This window comes from Henckelia pumila, chromosome 2 (assembly GCF_033568475.1).
Source record: "Henckelia pumila isolate YLH828 chromosome 2, ASM3356847v2, whole genome shotgun sequence".
Classification (NCBI taxonomy): Eukaryota; Viridiplantae; Streptophyta; class Magnoliopsida; order Lamiales; family Gesneriaceae; genus Henckelia; species Henckelia pumila.
In genome coordinates this window covers 117,931,672-117,951,743 of record NC_133121.1, presented here as the reverse complement: position 1 = coordinate 117,951,743, position 20,072 = coordinate 117,931,672, and the positions used below count along the sequence as shown (strand labels likewise).

General features: G+C 33.8%; 1 protein-coding gene and 1 long non-coding RNA gene across 2 annotated transcripts; one reads left to right on the top strand and one right to left on the bottom strand.

Annotated features, from left to right (window-relative positions):
• Window positions 1-790: 790 nt before the first annotated feature.
• LOC140878248 (uncharacterized) lies at window positions 791-2,118 on the bottom strand. The gene is made up of 3 exons (XM_073281850.1): window positions 1,958-2,118; window positions 1,544-1,889; window positions 791-1,384 (listed from the first exon to the last, which is right to left on the bottom strand). Exons 1-3 carry the CDS (start codon window positions 2,116-2,118, stop codon window positions 791-793), a joined length of 1,101 nt encoding a protein of 366 aa, XP_073137951.1.
• Window positions 2,119-6,242: 4,124 nt separating this feature from the next.
• Window positions 6,243-7,208, top strand: LOC140879527 (uncharacterized). Its single transcript, XR_012149447.1, has 3 exons — window positions 6,243-6,338; window positions 6,436-6,512; window positions 7,096-7,208. It is a non-coding gene; the product is annotated as an uncharacterized lncRNA (long non-coding RNA).
• Window positions 7,209-20,072: the final 12,864 nt, after the last annotated feature.

Sequence of the window (20,072 nt, the reverse complement as noted above, 5' to 3'; positions counted from 1 at the left end):
GTCATAAGGATTCCAGAACTCTTTTCGGAATCGAAATCGGACGATCGGATCAAAAGTTACGGCGTTTTGAAAATCAAGAATTCAAAGGAAAAGAAAATGTCTCGGCCCCTGCTTCAGATTTTCTGATTCTTCATGTGAATACACGTATCCAATCTGATATAATTAAGTTAAAATCGGATATGTATTGCATAATTTCAATTTAGTCCCTCAAGTCTTCATTAATTGCAATTCAGTCCTCGGCCTTCATTTGAATTCAATTTCAATCCAAAATAATTTAAGAATATTAGAATTAAAATCGAAACTCTAAATATTCCCAAATTAAATATACTCGGATTAAAATTAAATAAATTCGGATTAATCAAATAATCCCGGCCTTTTGCAAATCAGCCCTTCAACTTCGATATTTGCAAATCAATCTCTGATCGGGTTTCATCTTCGAAATAATCATATTAATTCCCGAAACATGAAATTTAATCTTAAATCCCATAAATATTCAAATCGAATATTTATTCTTTTAATTTAAGAATTCTCGGAATTTAATTCTCAAACTTCGTAAATTCTCAAATTAAATATTTTCGGCTCGGAAATTAAATCCATAACTTCTCAAATAAATATTAGCCCATAATATGAAATTTAATTCTCAAATCCCATAATTAATAATTTAATATTTTCGGGCCTTACACAAATGAACCGAATAAAAAGTAAAAATGAGCAAGAAAAACACAAATAATATGATCAAATATAAGCCAGAAGTGAACAATGTGTTAAGAACATCATAAGAAAACTGCTGCTAGAGTAGAACAATATCAAGAAATTTTTTGTAAACAACGTTTTTCGTTCGCGAGTAATCACCATCATTGGAAATATCTGGTTTGATCAGCACTCGAGTATTCTTCATCGAGATTCCTCTGGGCATAGCAACATAAAGTTGGCCATGTGAAAAAACAGGCTCTGGCAAGTAAATCCCAACTACTGGAATCGTTTGACCTTGAGATTTGTTGATTGTCATTGCAAAACACAAGCGAATCGGAAAATGCTTCCGTTTGAATTGGAATGGGTACCCTTCATTTTCAGCTGCAGAGAGAGGTATGCGAGGTATCAAAACCATTTTTCCAGCATGTTGTCCAACTGAAATCTCCTCGTGGATGACATTATTGTGAAATCCTCGACAAACCATCCTAGTACCATTGCACAGTCCATCAGAAGAATCTAAATTTATGAGCAACATAATAGGACAATTTTTTTTAAGGATCATTTGGTGAGGAGGCAAACCATTAGGTGTTAGCCCATTCAAGAACTCCTCTGGATAATAATTATGGGTGTCATCGATAGCTTCATCAAAGCTAAGAAAATGCACGGCTTCTCCGGAAAACAATGATATAATCTTTTCATTCAAGGCATCGACATATGTATTTTTTGTCGATAAAATTGCTCACTCGGTCATATAAGTTGATGAAAAATATTTATCATGTAATCCCTCGTACTTATGTTCAATCAATTTATTTTCTAGTGCCTCAATGTCTTCATCAGACACTTTAATTACCATTTGTGATGGGATCTTGATATTTTCTTTGTTATCCACGGGCTCCTCCCCTGCACCCACTCTGAGTAAGAATTCACATAAAAAAACATCATTTTTAGCACGCATGTTTTCCTGCAGAATGATAACTTTCATACATGTAAACAATGGTGATCGAATAAGGCTCCCATCAATAGTTTCTTGAATTGTTTCTCTAAGAATAACAGGAAGAACTTGCATAAAATATCCACCTAATAACACAACTTTTCCACTTAACGGTTCTTTATTACCAACAAGGTCTTTCAAAGTACGATCAATAGCTTCAATTGCATAGCGTCTGCACATCAGAGCTTCGTCCCAAACAATAAGTCTGGTGAGGCATAGCAGATTACCAAGACCACTTTGTTTCGAGACCGTACAGTAACTATTTTCATGTACCTCAATTGGGATTTTAAAGCGCGAGTGTGCTGTTCTGCCTCCCGGTAAAATAGAAGCTGCAACACCAGATGTAGCAGTGGCAATAGCAATAATTCCCCGTGAGCGAACAGTTGTGAGTATAGCACGATACAAGCAAGTATTTCCGATTCCTTCAGGCCCATTTACAAAGAATACTCCCCAGTGTTTCGATCAACACAATCCATGATCATGTCATAAGCTATCGCTTGAGTATGATTGAGATGTCGTTGAGCAGCCAAATCAGTTGAAGCTATTGGGACAGATTGTTCTTCCACCACTTCTCTGGATTCTACCATACTACAATGTGTTGATACCGTTGTAAATTTCGGTAAATCATACATCCTCACATTTTTACCCATGCTTTCCAAGAAATTGTTAACGGATCGGAGTGTCTGACCCGTTATTTTCACTTCACCGACGATGCCACTTTTTTCAAAGTCTTCAAAAAAAGATCGGTAAAAAACATCCCACAAAAGACGAACATCAGATGGCTGGCAGTGAACAAGAATTGTGGCAAATAATCTCCGTAAAGCGTAAGACATTTGAAAATTAACGACTTCATTAAGACATTGGAAATTACTCTCATCGCACTCCAGCAAACCCCTAACTTGGGCAGATTCTTTGAATGTAACACAAAGCTTTGTGCCAACCCTCAATAAATCATCATAAGATTTGGCTCCTCGGACGTGAAGCAACAATAAACGTAGATAATATCTTTCACCCTCTATTGGATTAGATGAATTAACCCGAACAATTACCTTCTCTTGCTTTCTTCTATTCCATGCTCTCTGCCTATTATCCCAAAAAAAATAACAAGGAAACTCAGAATACAAATATTGTCTTGCTTCATTGTCTGCACAGCAAGTTGAGAAATATTCAATTAACATAGTTTTTCCAACATATCCAGAATCCAACACATTTTTTAAGTTTTGATTATTCCAAAAAGTAACACATTTTATGTAGATGCAAAGGTAAATTAATAACCGATGGGTAAATTTCATTCAAATCAAATTCAAAAATTCTTCACATTGCTTCGGGAGCAGAAACCCATCGAGAATCCTGAAATGTTTTTATTTCATCAACATACAGTTCAATTCTAGATGGAGACACATGGAAGGATATCTTATCGTGCCCTTTATAGATGTATTTGTAGATATATTTAACTGCCGTCAAGTCCGAGCAAACTTCAACATTGATATGACAATCATATTGATACAACAAGTATGGATTGTAAGGGACAACCCATTGAGAATTTAGTAGACAACCTCGCACCTCAACCACAATCCCATTGTCCCTTCATCGATATATTGGGTACCCATCATACCCCTGAATCGTTCGATCCGAGTGCGCTCGAGGGTAGTGATGTTTGCATTGTCCGTTAACCATGCAAGGGCATTTTCTATTCAAATTTCCCCATGGACCATGCATCATATGATGTGAAACCAGATTAAATAAATGTGGGAATAAATCCTGTCCGGAAGTTTGGCAGAAATGAATCGATCAAATACATCCGGGGAAGAAATTTTGAACTCGGATTTCAGTATAACAAGGAAATGACAGTGCGGTAGGCCTCTCGTTTGGAATTCAATTACATAAACATATGCTGCAACAGAACCAAATATCATTTTATTAATTATTTGATTTTTCAGATCAACCAACCTTGCACGAAAAACAAGTGAAACTAAATCAGGCCGATCATTGGGGGTTTGACCAGTAAACAAGTTGTTTTTTTATCTCGGGCCATTTAGGGTTGCAAGTGATTGTGATGAATAAACTTGGCTTTCCAAATGACCTGACTAATGCCATCGCATCAAGATACCGCCTACGCATATCCCTTGGCCCCCCAATAAAATATGAAGGAAGAACCATACGACGACCAACCTCTGTACCACGTGTTTCTCCAATGGCTACACTGTCGACTATGTCTTGATATAATTCTGATCGGATTTCTGCTTGATTTCTTATGTAGTAATCAAGTCTAGTAGTTTCCAACTTAATATACATATCGAAAACGAACTGTTGCAATAACCGGCCACCATACAACAACAATGAAGAGTGATTTTGTCGTATCTGGAGTTTGTAACAATAGTATTCTCGGCAGGACACCATCCTGTCGTTTTTTCCACGTACGACTGTAACAAAGGCAAAACAGTGCCATATATACGTCAAAACAATTTCAATACAGGTACATACAAATTTAGAGAACAAAAAATGTACGTAAACTAAGTTTTACCTTGACTTTCTTTTGAAACAATTTGATCAAATGAAGTTAAACCTTTGGATGACAACACATCCTGGTTAGGAAGGGCAGTACGATGGTCTCCTAAACATTTCAGAATATGTTGCTGCCAACCACAGTCACCATAAGGGAAAAAATAGGATACTATAATGGATCATAACAACCAAAATAGTGTTTGATCTGATGGGTTTCACCATTGTTCCCTCGGACGACTATATCTCTATCGTATAGGATATTATATTTATCATTTCCTTTAACCCAAATTGCTACAACCTGATCAGACGACAGACGATTGTAACACCTCTGATCAACAAAAATGTTCTTGCTTATGTGCATACAAACATCTCGTATAGAAGCGTATTCATTTATTCTTCGAAGAATTTCTGCATAAGGATTATGCTTCATTATATTCATTAACAATATCATAATGGCTTCATCAACAACCTCATTATTTACTGCAGACATTCTATTACTCAACTCATTATCATTGTCCCAGAAATACAGTTGAAAATACTTCGGTCTTCCTTGTTCAGGCACAAGTGTAGGTAATGCATGAAAAACCTGGCCGGCAGCGCGGAAAGTGTACACTCCTTGATTAAGATTAGCTAGAGTTTTGTCGGTCCTTACACCAAAAGACGTGAATGAAAATATGTTATTATAAAAACTTATCTTACGACGAAATGTAATAGACATCGGAGAAAAAGGGTCGACCAAAAGATTGCTCAAATCTACTGGTGTATTTGGCGATACAAGTCAAATTTTGCCACGGTCGCAGCAAAACGTAGGGGGTTCATATTGAAACATGAATGCCCCACAAAATTCGCACGTAGGGATTTCAGAGAGTGCAATTACATTATTTAATTGTAACTCCGTAACTGAAATAATACAAGAAAAAACGTGAGAAATAAATGAAAAATAGAAATGGAAGACTAATAAAAGACAAATTTTCTTCTATGAAAAAAATGGGACGACAAAGTAATCACAAACAGGCAAGCAAGCTGATTGCAACAACGGATCTGAAATGAAACCTGACACAACATAATTAAAATCAAAAGCTAGTTGGAGCAATTTATTTGTTTATTTATTTTACATCAGAAATACAAAGTCCATAATTTTTAATGTAAAATTTTTTGATCCCTGTTAGTTTTCACCGATATTTTCATATTTCCTAAATTTGTATGCCAAACTTTTTTACTCCTTGTATCTTTTTAAATATAACACAATAATAGGTCACTAACCATCGGTGACAGACACCGCTTTATCACCATGTGCACTTCCAGACCCAAGAGCAGCACTACTGCTGCAAGCATAAAATATATCAGTACACCATATAAATGAGGTTGACATTGACATAAACAAAGCCAATGAAGTATACTGGGGAAAATGAATACCGTGCAAAATAGGTGGAAATCACAGAGGGACGCCGACCACGCATCAGATAGGCCGAGTGATGATTGAATTAAACATAAGACGAGAAGTCATACATACAATAGAAAAAGTGAGTGGAAAACATAAGTTCTATTTTTTCAAAAGTGAATCCACTACAAGAAATTTGGTAATAGACTACACTAGAAAGACTACAATTTTTAATAAAACCGTAGTATTTTTACATTTAACTACGGTTTTTACAGAAATCGTAGTTAATGGGCGTTTTTTTAAAATATACCTCTACAGTTTTGTTAAAACCGTAATCTATGAGCGTGTTTTTTTATAAATATACTACGGTTATTTTAAACCGTAGTCTATGAGCGGGTTTTTTAAATAAATAGACTACGATTATTTTGAACTGTAGTCTATGAGCGTGTTTTTTTTAATAAATAGACTTTGATTTTTTTGTATCATAGTCTATGAATATTTTTTTTAATAAATATACTACGGTTTTTTTTTGTACCGTAGTCTATGAGCTTTTTTTAATAAATAGACTACGGGTTTTTGTACCGTAGTCTATGAGAAATACAATAGATATATACATACACAGATACATTAGCGTAAGAAATTGTTTCTCTCCTTCTCAAACCCCTTTCCCACTATCGATCCCCTTTCTCCCCTAGCCCTAGCCGCCGCTCCAAGACGTCGATTCGCCGCCCTAAACGTCGGAAATCTGCCGATTGAAGCTAGACAAAGGTAAGATCTCGTTCTTGGCTTCAATTTAGTACCAAAATATTGAGGATTCTCGGCCCAAAGCTTGACTGTCGACTAACTTTGCGGAATGAAATCGCAGGTTCTTTTTCTTTGCGATTTTGGGTGATTTCTAGTCGTTTCTTCATTTTCCAGCTGATTAAACTGATTGTTTATTGGGTATTTCACCATATCTTTTTCTTTTGTCTCTCTGTATTATTTTTTTTGGGGGTGGGAATTTTGCAAGGTGCGGGAAGCTTTACAACAAGAAATAAGAAAAGAATAGATACAAAGAAAGAGAAAGAATAATGAAAATTTTGTTCGTGGATTCAATTTTTTTTTACGGCCGGAAACGAGGAATGTTTTTTTTTCGTTTGTTCGTTAGACTTTATTTGATTTCGATTCTTTCCTTAGGAAAAGAGTTTTGCATTTCATTTCGTTCGATGATGTTTATTTATGTTGTCAACTATTTCACAAAATTTTGTAATTTAGGTGATATCTTTTTGTTGATATTTGTTTATTTTTATAACAGTTTACATTTTTTTTTTTGCTTATTTATTTTGTGTTTTTATTGTTGCTTAATACATTTTAAATAGCTGATTGGATATTAGGTGCAAAATTAAGGAGCTGCCGTTTTTTTCTGGGTGGGGAATTGATTCTGTGTTTCTGTTGAGAGTTTGTAAGAGGACAGGTTGAATTTCGTGTTGAATGCTGTGGTTTAGTTTCGGGTTATTTGATAAGGTTTGGTTGTTTTGATTTTTAGGTATTTGAATTGAATAATCTAAGAGAGGAAAATGTGCTTTTCCGAAAGGAATTTCGGGAAAGCATATTTTGGTGATTCAGGTAGCGTTGAGAAATTGAAACTTGATAATTAAGAGGTAAAGTTGTCGTGTTTCGTTTCTGAAAATGGTTTTTTTTTTTCCCCCGGTATGGACTAATGCTCATCTGTTCGATTCTGAATCTTCACTAATCATGCTTTCATTTTAATGATGCAAAACATGGAGTAAGTTTTGTACTTTTTTTTTCATACGTTTTCGTTTTTCCAATTTAATTGGATTTCTTTCCGTTTTTGTTTAATTTTTTTGTCCATTTTGTGTACATGTGAATGTATTATGCGTAAAGTTTGACAAGGTGACGACTGATCAGGAGAGCATAAACATATTTTGTTTGATCTCGGGATTAATTTTTCTCATGTTTGAAAATCTTTGCTCCCATTGAGTATTGATGGATCATTCAAGAAAAAATCGAATGAAGTCAATGTCTTTGGAGCTCGAGAAACATAATGAATGCTCTATCATGAGAATTTTCTGGATTTAGTTAGAATGTTGGCATATTAAGTATTAACCACTTCATACGTTTACAAGCGATGTGCTTCACTTTTCTAATTCTATGCTAGTTTTCAAGGACAACCTCGAGGCTATCATGTGTAAATTGTAATGAATTAACTGCGCATATAAATTTAAATTTTCATGTTTTTCTCTAGTTGTCGCGTCACTTTTGGAAACTATGTTTTCTCTAGTTGACGCATCATGTGTTTGTGAAAGTGCGAGCTGTTATTGGTTAGTGTGCTTACCTTGGAGGGATAATTTACCTGTGAGCTGAATGGATTTTATTGCTTGCAGCTAATTATTTAAAGGAAAGATATCTCGAGCATATTTTCAATCATCAACCACATGGAAATTATGCGAGAGACCCTGGGTATTTTGTCAACATCTGGCGACACTCAAGTGGTTTCAATTACCTTATTTGTCACACTCCTGTGCGCATGTATAGTGATTGGTCATTTGCTGGAGGAAAATCGTTGGATGAATGAGTCTATCACCGCACTCATAATTGTAAGTATTGCACATAGTTTACAGGTGATGCCTAGTACGTTTGATGCTTAAGATCATTATATGATTGCATTTGGTGTGATAGAGATAATTTTCTCACAGATACTAGATTTTGATCAGATTTGGTGGCTCTGAGGCTCTCCATTGTCGCTGCAATCATGTCCTTTACTGATGCGCCCTTGTCTCTGGTCCATTTGCAGCGATTGTTGGTATTTTGTGATCCTTTTCTCCTGCTCTATCTTTTGGTTTCAGTGTAATTTTTTGCTTCTCGCGATTTGGAGCTTTGAATTTTTTTAAATTTGAATCACTATGCTTCGCTAGCTTCACCATTTCTGTTTTCTTCTACTTCTTTGGTTATTGTGATTAATCACTCATTTGTTTTTCCTTGTGTGCTATGTCCGATTCCTTTCATTGTAAGCTTAATGGCAAGAAAATTTTTTGTGATAATGTGATTGTTGGTTAAAAATAGTGTGTTTGATATTGATTTCTTGAAATGATTTTGTGGTAATTCTATATATATATTGTGTCAAGGCTCTTGTTTGGTTGAGCAACAATCATCGCTAGGAAAGATGGTTTGTAGAAACTTTTAACTTACGGTCTCTTGACGGAATTCGCAGGAAAACTAGAAGCCTGTTGGTAAAATATATAATAAAAATCAGTTTTCACTAAATGTTGTTTTCTGGTTTCCATCATTTCCATCACATATTATAATAGGTAGATAAAAACCATGTAACATAGAATTTTCTTGAGTCATTATGTTTCTCATTTATATGTATCAGATGATATGACATTTGTATGCATATAACAGTTCTAAAAATGTGGCGATGCATTTGTTATATTTTTTCACCCTCTGTTTATGATATCTTCTTTGGATATGTGTTAATTTTATGAACTGAATGGTTGTTTTCCCTTTGTTCGTCAGTATTATTTTTACCTTATGCGTCGCTTGATATTCTTTTTGACATTAGTTTGTTGCTTATAAAATTTATAGCCCTGAATGGTGAATAGATTCAAGTTATGTTCGAGCCACCGGAACTAAAAATTGGAGGATGGGAATTCAAATATGGTGGTGAGAGTGATCTGAAGCTTCTTATTAAAAAAAAATAGAGTGATCTGAAGCTGCAAATCACATACATTGATGATAAGTGGAAATGGTTCCAGAGGTGCTGTCTTCGTTTTTTAAAGATGCCAACCGTTCCCATAAAAACATAGAGATTCAAATTTTAATTTTTAAATTTTTAGTCATTGTAATACTAAAATATTTTATAATAAATTTTATTTTTGAATTTTGTGTACTATATAATATTGAATAATTGTATATTAATTTTTTTATTAATTTTTTTTATTTTATAGTTGACAAAAGACAAGGATGGAAAAATGTTGTCTATTGCATGTTTAAAATCGTAGTCTTTTACGACAAAAGTCTACGGTTTAAAACCGTAGTTTATGACTGTACTTTTAACTACATAGCGTTTAACACCGGTTTTACAATCTCAATTAACTACGTTTTTTCACCGTAGTCTTTTACGACATAAGACTACGATTTAAAACTGTAGTCTTTTACGACATAAGACTACGGTTTAAAACCGTAGTCTTTGACCGCACTTTTAACTACATAGCGTTTAGCATCGGTTTTAAAATCCCAATTAACTACGTTTTTTCACCGTAGTCTTTCAGCGTTTTTGTTGTAGTGATCAATATTCAGCTATTGTAAATGAGCAACTAATGACCAATTAGAAATAATTAATATATTAATATGGATTACTCACAATCAAAGGTGATGAAGAGGAAGGGAAAAGGCCATAACGTAAAAACAAAATTCAATAAATTTCTCACCTTTCATTAATTATAATTAAAAATCCTTAATTTATGTAAACGGTAAGAGCACATTATACTAACCATTATAAAATGAATGAGAAGCAGTATATTGTCTTAAGAATAAATTGAGTTTAAGCATAGGATAAAGAACACAGGACAATTTTGATTGTTTGAAAAGCCAAGTGCCATTGTGGCAACTCTAATGAAAGGTCAGATGTGTTACAAAGTAAGAAAGTCGGTATCTTTTAAAAAACAAATTATAATAAAGTTTTTTGGAAAACGTAATATAAAATATCATTATATTTAATAATAGTTGTTTATTTATCATTGTTGTTTCCTTTTGAATGCCAAGAACATCGAAATAAACACAGGACAATTTTGATTGTTTGAAAAGCCAAATGTCATTGCGGCAACTCTAATGAAAGGTCAGATGTGTTACAAAGTTAGAAAGTCGATATCTTTTTAATAACCGATTATAATAAAGTTTTTTTTGGAAAAAGTAATATACAATATCATTCTATTTAATAATAGTTGTTTATTTATCATTGTTGTTTCCTTTTGAATTGTCAAGAACATCGAAAAAACTACATGTAGTTCCTCTTAAAATAAATAAAATATATAATATTGTTAATCAATGGATGTAAATTAAATAAGGTGATCATCAATTGTACGGCTTAAATAACTTAAACAATGGTTTGGCTGTAAGTAAATTTGCGAGCATATGTGTCACGTTAATTTTGAATATTTTTTAATTTTTGCTTGTTCTGGATAACTGTGTTATCTATCGCTTAATTGTTTGGAAAATGGCCCATAACCGAGTGATGAATGGAACCACACATTTGTTTCGAACAGAGGGAAAACCAACCCGAATTATTACCAAAACAAACAAGTTAAACAAGTGCGTAAGCATTTCAATAACCAGTCTAATATTGATTGTTTTGTTAATAAAAAACTAAGAGTGGTATGAAGCCGATGACACCAAAATAACACACATGGATGCACTAACAAACTATGAAAACCAAACGATAACCATGGCAACACAGTAGCAACGCCCAAGCTCATTGGTTGAGGGACGAACAGAAGGCTAAACCACCAAAATAACACACATGGATGCAGAAACAAACCATTAAAACCAAACGATAAGCGTAACAACACAGTAGGTGTAAGACCCAAAAATATTAAGTTCTTAATGACGAGATTTAAGAGTTAAATTCCGAATAAGAGTGAAAAGATGAATTTAAGAATTTATGGAAATTCGAGATTTCAATTTCGGGTCAAAAATATTTAATTTGAGGATTTTTCGGATTTTAAGATTTTAATATCCGGAATTCTTAAATTAAAAGATTAAAAATATTTGAATTGATATTTATGGAATTTAAGATGTAAATTCCAAGATTATAAATATCAAGGATTTAATTTGAGAATGAAATCCGAGCAAGGTCCAATTTGCAAATATTGAGAAATTCAAGGACTAGAATGCGATAAGGTCCGAACGTATTTCATTTTAATCCGAGAATATTTAATTTGAGAATATTTAGAGTTTAGAATTAAATTCTAATATTTTTAAATTATTTAGGATTGAAATTGAATTAAATCGCTTGTCCGGGGACTGAATTACAATTAGGCCAAAGTTCAGGGACCAAAGTGAAATTTGCCTTGCAACTTGCCATTTAAACGTGAATAAGGATTAAAGTGGATCAGATTCTCGGCCAAGAAACCGAGAGAGAGGGAGAAAGGGGTTTCAAGCCATTTTCGATTCTTCAAGCTCCGATAAAAATCGATCCGCCCGGTAGAATTTCCGATTGAGCATATATTTGCGATCACGGCTCCGAGTGCTACGTTTCGACGTAAGTTTTAAGAATTTCTACCATGTTTGAATTTTAAGTTGTTGATAGAATTAAGATTTGATTGTATAAACATGTTCTAGCATATACGAAGTTAGCATATCTAAAACGGATCGAGAAAAGATCGTCGTTTGAACCTGTTTATGAATTTTTGAAGATTATTTGCAATTCTGAAATTTAGGGGCTGCATATTTCGAAATTCAGCTGAAGAATTGAAGATGATATCATGTTGAGATCATAGTATTGATGACGTTCATGTGTTTAGAATTTCCGGTTTTGATCCGTTACGCCGTCGGTTTGAATTCCGGTCACGTGATCAAGTTATTAGATTGTTTGATAAGAATGAAATGATATTGAAAGCTCATATTGAATTAGATATCAATGCATTTCAGATTTGAATTGCAACATATCGATTTCGAGTCGGCGAACTCGAGAAGTTAGCCTTTGAACCGAGAAAGACTGAAGAAGGTGTGAAGCTAGTTTGCCTTGAATGATTGTAATGATTTGAGCAGATTTGGATAGAAGTTATTTGATGTCAGTTGTCCAGACTTGGAGCTTCTCAGATTCAGAAGGAAAGGTATGAATAGACATTAATAAGATGGGCAGAATAACTCGAGATTGTTTCTGATTATCGAGTTGCCTAAAATCACATACATGCATGTTTAATATATGTTATTGTTTACGTTTACATAAATGGGATAGATTATTCAAGATAGCTATCTTCTTGAATTCCCAGAATATTTATATAAATGTTTACTTGTCTTCTTTTATTTATATTATGTTCTGTATTGAACATGTTTTACGTATTCCATGTGATGCTTACAGATTTGTCGGTATCCTTGAGTGATTATATGATTATATGATTGATGTGTTCAAGATGTTGTTTTAGCTTATGTATGATTTGATGCATCCAGATTATGTTGCATTCATCTTGAACTCCAGCCTGAAAAGCACAGAGGGTTGAATGGCCTAGAGTGCAGATGACGTTTGGAGAACTGTAGTTGAGTGGCATGGAATATAGATTTATTTCCAGATTCAGATGACTCATGGCACGGAATATAGATTTATTTCCAGAGCTAGATGACTCACTATAGTTGCACCAAAGTCAGGGAAATTGAGATATTTAACACCACCTCAAGTGGGAGAATCGGTGGTTGGTTAAAGATTTTATTTCCCCGGGATCCCAGAGCTACGATTTATTGATATCAGATTTGATAGCCTATTCCTTGGCACATGCATTGCATTTATGCATTAACCTAGATATTTCTATGGTTTAGATTATGCGTTTATAAATGCTAGCATGTTATTATATTCCATTCAAGATGTGAATGTGTTTATATGCTTGGTATGAGATTACCTTGGATGAATAATTATGCTTTAAGAATTTAAGGGTCGACTATGATTCTATGATTTACATGTTATTACATGTTTTATGATTGAAGATTATTATGGCATATAGAATCAATATGCTTAAATGATGTATATGCATGTCGTTCATACTGAGATTTATTCTCACCGGAGTTATCCGGTTGTTGCTTTGTTTGTATGTGTGCATTGCATCAGGTTGGGGCATAAGCAAGTCAGACTTGACTTGGATTGCACGAGATTGAAAGATTAGAAGTGGAGACTCGGGTTTTAAGCAGATGACATGTATTTTATGATTTGGTAATCATGTTAGAACAACAAGCACTTTTGTATATGTTGTTGTTGAGTATTGATTCATGTATTATAGATATGTAGATTGATGTTTAAATGCATGTCAATTATGTAGAATCATGTTGGAAAGCTTATATGATAGATTATATCATTTTTCAGACTTGATAGCATAAAGAAGACTGATTTTTATGCACAGGGCACGGACCCCGTGCATGCTATGTGCATAGGTCCGGATGGACACTGTCCCAAAAATGTTTTGAGAAAAGGAGGCACGGACCCCGTGTAAGCCTCCGTGTAAGGGTCCGTGTGTCCTCTGTTCCGCAACTCCTTTGAATTTCAAATTCTGCATAGGAACGGACCCTTTTCCAGAACAGGCACGGACCCCGTGCCCTGGTCCGTGCAAGGGTCCGGACCTTGGGTCCGTGTATGTTAAATAAAAAAATACAAATTCAGTCTTTGATTTTATTCATTCAAGTGTGATTCTTTTATGATTAAATGTTATTTGCCCCTTAAGATGCGATTAGCACCCGAGGTCCCCACAACAGGTGGTATCAAAGCGTAAAGTTTTGGACTAAGATAGAATTTGAGCGGGGTAGATTGAGTCGCATGCATTTATAGTATTGCATGAGTATGCTTTACTTGCTTTACAGAATTGTATGCAACTATGATCGCTTGAGTGAACACTGCTTGCTTTACTGAGATGCGAATTACATCCTTATATGCTGATATGTATGCCTGATTTCTTGAATTCATTAGAATAAATGAATTCGTGGCAAGCATGTTTTATTTGAGAAGTATGAGAATTTGCAAGCATGTGTTTTATTCAGAAGAATGAGATTATATGTATGTTATACTGAAATTGTATTTTATAATCTCTGCCATATATATTGCTTACGTTATTGAATAAGATAGATTGTGCAGATAGTATGAGAACCTCAGACAGAACAGAACAGTGTTGAGGTACGTTTTTGAGCCGATCGATATGATAATTGCACTGAGGAGTATGTTAGTTGAACAACTCCAAAGCTATTAATCACCAACTCAGAAAGATACAGAATATGCTATGTCTAGAAAGGGGTTGAATTGAAGAGCTGGATCAGTTGTTCAAGAGAAGAATATTCATATGAACATAGAATCAGCTTGATTTATATCAACTCCAGGACTTAGCAAGAAGTTGGTGAAGTTTCCAGAAGAAGTATTGAACTGTTTGGCAGGTAAGTAAACAGAATTGTTTCTTTCCGTATATGATAAAGAAGATAGAAAATAAGACTTTGCAGCATAGAAGCATAACAACTTTAATGAGTTGATTTCAAGCCAGGAATAAAATAAAGAAATCACGAACCGATAGTACGAGGCAGAGTTGAATTTTTATTCACGCCTCTGTAATTGTGAAAACCTATGATCATCACCTTCACTATAACTTTCATAGCAGTATAGCTATGAAGCAAGAGATAGTGACAACTACCGCAAAGATCGATTCAGTTTAAACTCCAGTAGATAAAGAAATATAAGCATAGCTTCCATAGCTGAAAAGGAAGATAATTTCATAGGCAATAAGCCAATATAGAAAATAAGGCTCAAGTTGTATCAGATAAGAATATTACAGGTAAGTGAGTTAATTCTAGTTAACCGCTTATATATTGATTGCATAGCATACCTTTATAGATAAGTGATTTGTTATGCTACAATCCGTATCTGATGAGCCTTTATTTATCGTATTTGCTGAGATTTTGCCTTTGAGTAGATGGAACACATTTGCACAATTAGTCATAGAAGATGAAATACAGAATTGAGAAAATAAGATTGAATGTGCTGATATCAGACGTGAAGTATTAAGCTATCATGCATTATAGATATTAATGCAATAACTGAGTACCAGTTAACAGCTGATTGAATCTGTGCACTGATTAAGCAATAGTTAAGATGTGAGTTTCAGAAATTAGATTTTTGTTATTCGGTACTAGTTATACCAAGAGGAAAACGTCGGAAGAATTCTAATTGATGTACTGAATTAGTATAGAACTAACCTAGTATTGACAGATATGTCAGTGGTTAGACTATACAGAAATATTCAGAAGACATATTCCGACTTTTCTACGAAATGAAAGGATTTCTATAGAAAGTGATGTCCAGTATGAAAGTCTGATGACAACTTGTATAGAAGAACATTACTTGAACTGAAAAACTCCTGAAACAGCTAGAAAATTGAGTAGAAAAAAGTTATTTAGTACTGAAATGGTGATTAATTCTATGACAATAAGTTAAGTCGAAAAGATTATATTCGACTATTGTCAGCTGAGAATTAATATATAAACTCATATCAATAGAGAATAAGAAAAATCAGTTACAGTTGAGCTTTCTCTTCAATTTTGCTGAAGCTATTACATCATAGAAATCATGATTCTTGAATTTCTTGATATCGATTCTGAGGTTGTGTTATTTGACCTCGATCGATTTTGATTGACTCTTATTCTTTTGCTAGATTCTGCTTTGCTTCACTCGCTGTCATTCAGAATATTTGATTTTGTCTGACATTTCCTTGAGCGAGGTTCTTTGATTGAAATTTGAGAATTATTGATTATTTGATGTATCTATTCAGTGTATCTTGAAGTATTTGGCTCGTAATTGATAGAAACTCAGATTCAAAGTATCCACAAGTTTTATGGGTTGTTTGCATGATTTTCTAATAAGTGGGAAATAGAAAGAAGAAATTAGCTACTTGCTTGATCGATTGAGTACAGATCTGTAATGTTTGTACTTTTTGTACTTGAGTTTCTAGACAGATACTCACACAATCAGAATTCTTTCAATCCAAGCTAATATTGATGGGTTTGGAAAGATAAAAGCAACATGGATATGAGATCAAGCAATGAAAATTAGATTGTGAATGCTAGATTAAGATATGAGATAAGATAGCAGATCAGAACAGGTGAATTTTGCGGTGAATAATCGTTTGAGTATGCCAGATATTCTAGATGTGGAATATCAGATTCTGAAAGAGGCATAGGACAACAGATTGAATATCCATTCAATTGTTTACACATGTATGATTTACATGTAGTCATTACTTGGAAATGAGTATTGGTGAAAGAAATGAAAGCAGATACGACAGAATTGACATTACCAATACTAATATTTCAGTAAATGAAGTAGAAAAGAAGAACCCAAGTGGTTTTTGTAACAGATTAGTTACATAAGAGCTGAAAGAAGATCAACTTTGCAGAAGATTTTAGTTCGAATCTACTCGAATCGTCATGATTTTGCGATTTAGATTGTAGTAGATTGCGACAGATTTAGGAATATGTTGTATTAGACATGATACAAACATAAAGAGATACTTATTACAAAGTTAGCAAGATGATCAGATTACAGGAATTATTGAAATCTATTGTCAAGATAGAGACTTTAGATTTGTTTTCTAGATTGTGGCACTGATTATCAGATGTTCTGAGTGTTTGGTTATATGAGATTTCATTATACCATCATTCGATTAGTGGAATATCAGATGTGATTATCCAGATTTCCGAGTATATGCTCAGAACTATAGTACTAGATTCGGTACTAATTGATTGATGATGTGCCATTTGATTACCATAATTCCTATGACAGCTATCTGATAGATATAGAGACAGTCTTGTGCATTTAGATGATAAGAAAAATAGAATTGTCTTTATATTGAAATGATATTTCAGAAGTATCAACTATCAGACCAGATATGAGTCAAGAAAAGATAGAGAATATGAAGATTGATTTAAACAGAATAAGAACAGAGCAGCATAGACAGAATTAGTAAATGAGCAATAGATATAGATTTTGAAGCCTGAACAGAATGATCAGAAAAGAAGTTCTTTCCCGAGCATCATTAGGTTCAGAAAGAGATTTCAGAAGTGAAATAATTTATTCCTGTAAGTATTTGATCTAGCTTATTGATTAATACTCAATCTAGAATTGTCAGATAGATGAATTGTTATCCATATGCATTGGCTGAAGAATATCAGCTAGAATATGTATGTGCATTCAATTCAGATAAAACCGAAGTAGATCAGATTGTAAGAGAAGACGACTAACTGATGCAGAGTTAGATCACGAGAAAGAGCAACTGAGAGATAAGTTGACTCAGTGATTATATGTTCAAGAGAATAGATATGATTGCAGAAGCGATCAGAAATAAGATTAAGATACTATAGAAGAGAAGATATCAGAATAGATATCTAAAGCTCAGAGAATTGAAGTAATTCTTACTTCAGTCAGCTATACAGCTTACGAGACTCAACAGTAAGATCGAATGCGATTTCGAGGACGAAATCATTCCTTAGAGGGGAGAAATAGTAAGGCCCGAAAATATTAAGTTCTTAATGACGCGATTTAAGAGTTAAATTTCGAATAAGAGTGAAAAGATGAATTTAATAATTTATGGAAATTCAAGATTTCAATTTCGGGTCAAAAATATTTAATTTGAGGATTTTTCGGATTTTAAGATTTTAATATCCGGAATTCTTAAATTAAAAGATTAAAAATATTTGAATTGATATTTATGGAATTTAAGATGTAAATTCCAAGATTATAAATATCAAGGATTTAATTTGAGGATGAAATCCGAGCAAGGGCCAATTTGCAAATATTGAGAAATTCAAGGACTAGAATGCGATAAGGTCCGAACGTATTTAATTTTAATTCGAAAATATTTAATTTGAGAATATTTAGAGTTTAGAATTAAATTCTAATATTCTTAAATTATTTAGAATTTAAATTGAATTAAATCGCTTGTCCGGGGGCTGAATTGCAATTAGGCCAAAGTTCAGGGACCAAAGTGCAATTTGCCTTGAAACTTGCCATTTAAAAGTGAATAAGGATTAAAGTGGATCAGATTCTCGGCCAAGAAACCGAGAGAGAGGGAGAAAGGGGTTTCAAGCCATTTTCGATTCTTCAAGCTCCGATAAAAATCGATCCGCCCGGTAGAATTTTCGATTGAGCATATATTTGCGATCACGGCTCCGAGTGCTACGTTTTGACGTAAGTTTTAAGAATTTCTACCATGTTTTAATTTTAAGTTGTTGTTAGAATTAAGATTTGATTGTATAAACATGTTCTAGCATATACGACGATAGCATATCTAAGACGGATCGAGAAAAGATCGTCGTTTGAACCAGTTTATGAATTTTTGAAGATTATTTGCAATTCTGAAATTTAGGGGCTGCATATTTCGAAATTCAGCTGAAGAATTGAAGATGATATCATGTTGAGATCATAGTATTGATGATGTTCATGTGTTTAGAATTTCCGATTTTGATCCGTTACGCCGTCGGTTTGAATTCCGGTCACGTGATCAAGTTATTAGATTGTTTGATAAGAATGAAATGATATTGAAAGATCATATTGAATTAGATATCAATGCATTTCAGATTTGAATTGCAACATATCGATTTCGAGTCGGCGAACTCGAGAAGTTAGCCTTTGAACCGAGAAAGACTGAAGAAGGTGTGAAGCTAGTTTGCCTTGAATGATTGTAATGATTTGAGCAGATTTGGATAGAAGTTCTTTGATGTCAGTTGTCCAGACTTGGAGCTTCTCAGATTCAGAAGGAAAGGTATGAATAAACATTAATAAGATGGGCAGAATAACTCGAGATTGTTTCTGATTATCGAGTTGCCTAAAATCACATACATGCATGTTTAATATATGTTATTATTTACGTTTAAATAAATGGGATAGATTATTCAAGATAGTTATCTTCTTGAATTTCCAGAATATTTATGTAAATGTTTACTTGTCTTCTTTGATTTATATTATGTTCTGTATTGAATATGTTTTACGTATTCCATGTGATGCTTACAGATTTATCGGTATCCTTAAGTGATTATATGATTATATGATTATATGATTGATGTGTTCAAGATGTTGTTTTAGCTTATGTATGATTTGATGCATCCAGATTATGTTGCATTCATCTTGAACTCCAGCCTGAAAAGCACAGAGGGTTGAATGGCCTAGAGTGCAGATGACGTTTGGAGAACTGTAGTTGAGTGGCATGGAATATAGATTTACTTCCAGAGTCAGATGACTCATGGCACGGAATATAGATTTATTTCCAGAGCTAGATGACTCACTATAGTTGCATCAAATTCAGGGGAATTGAGATATTTAACACCACCTCTAGTGGGAGAGTCGGTGGTTGGTTAAAGATTTTATTTCCCCGGGATCCCAGAGCTACGATTTATTGATATCAGATTTGATAGCCTATTCCTTTGCACATGCATTGCATTTATGCATTAACCTAGAGATTTCTATGGTTTAGATTATGCGTTTATAAATGCTAGCATGTTATTATATTCCATTCAAGATGTGAATGTGTTTATATGCTTGGTATGAGATTACCTTGGATGAATAATTATGCTTTAAGAATTTAAGGGTCGACTATGATTCTATGATTTACATGTTATTACATGTTTTATGATTGAAGATTATTATGACATATAGAATCAATATGCTTAAATGATGTATATGCATGTCGTTCATACTGATATTTATTCTCACCGGAGTTATCCGGCTGTTGCTTTGTTTGTATGTGTGCATTGCATCAGGTTGGGGCA

Bases quoted from the DNA above. Each gene is read 5' to 3' on its own strand.
- LOC140878248 (XM_073281850.1), bottom strand. From the start codon at position 2,118: ATGGGCCTGAAGGAATCGGAAATACTTGCTTGTATCGTGCTATACTCA. The intron at 1,890-1,957 runs GTACATGAAAAT...ATGCCTCACCAG, and splicing joins GCTTTAAAATCCCAATTGAG to ACTTATTGTTTGGGACGAAG. The intron at 1,385-1,543 runs GTAATTAAAGTG...TTGAATGAAAAG, and splicing joins TCAAGATCCCATCACAAATG to ATTATATCATTGTTTTCCGG.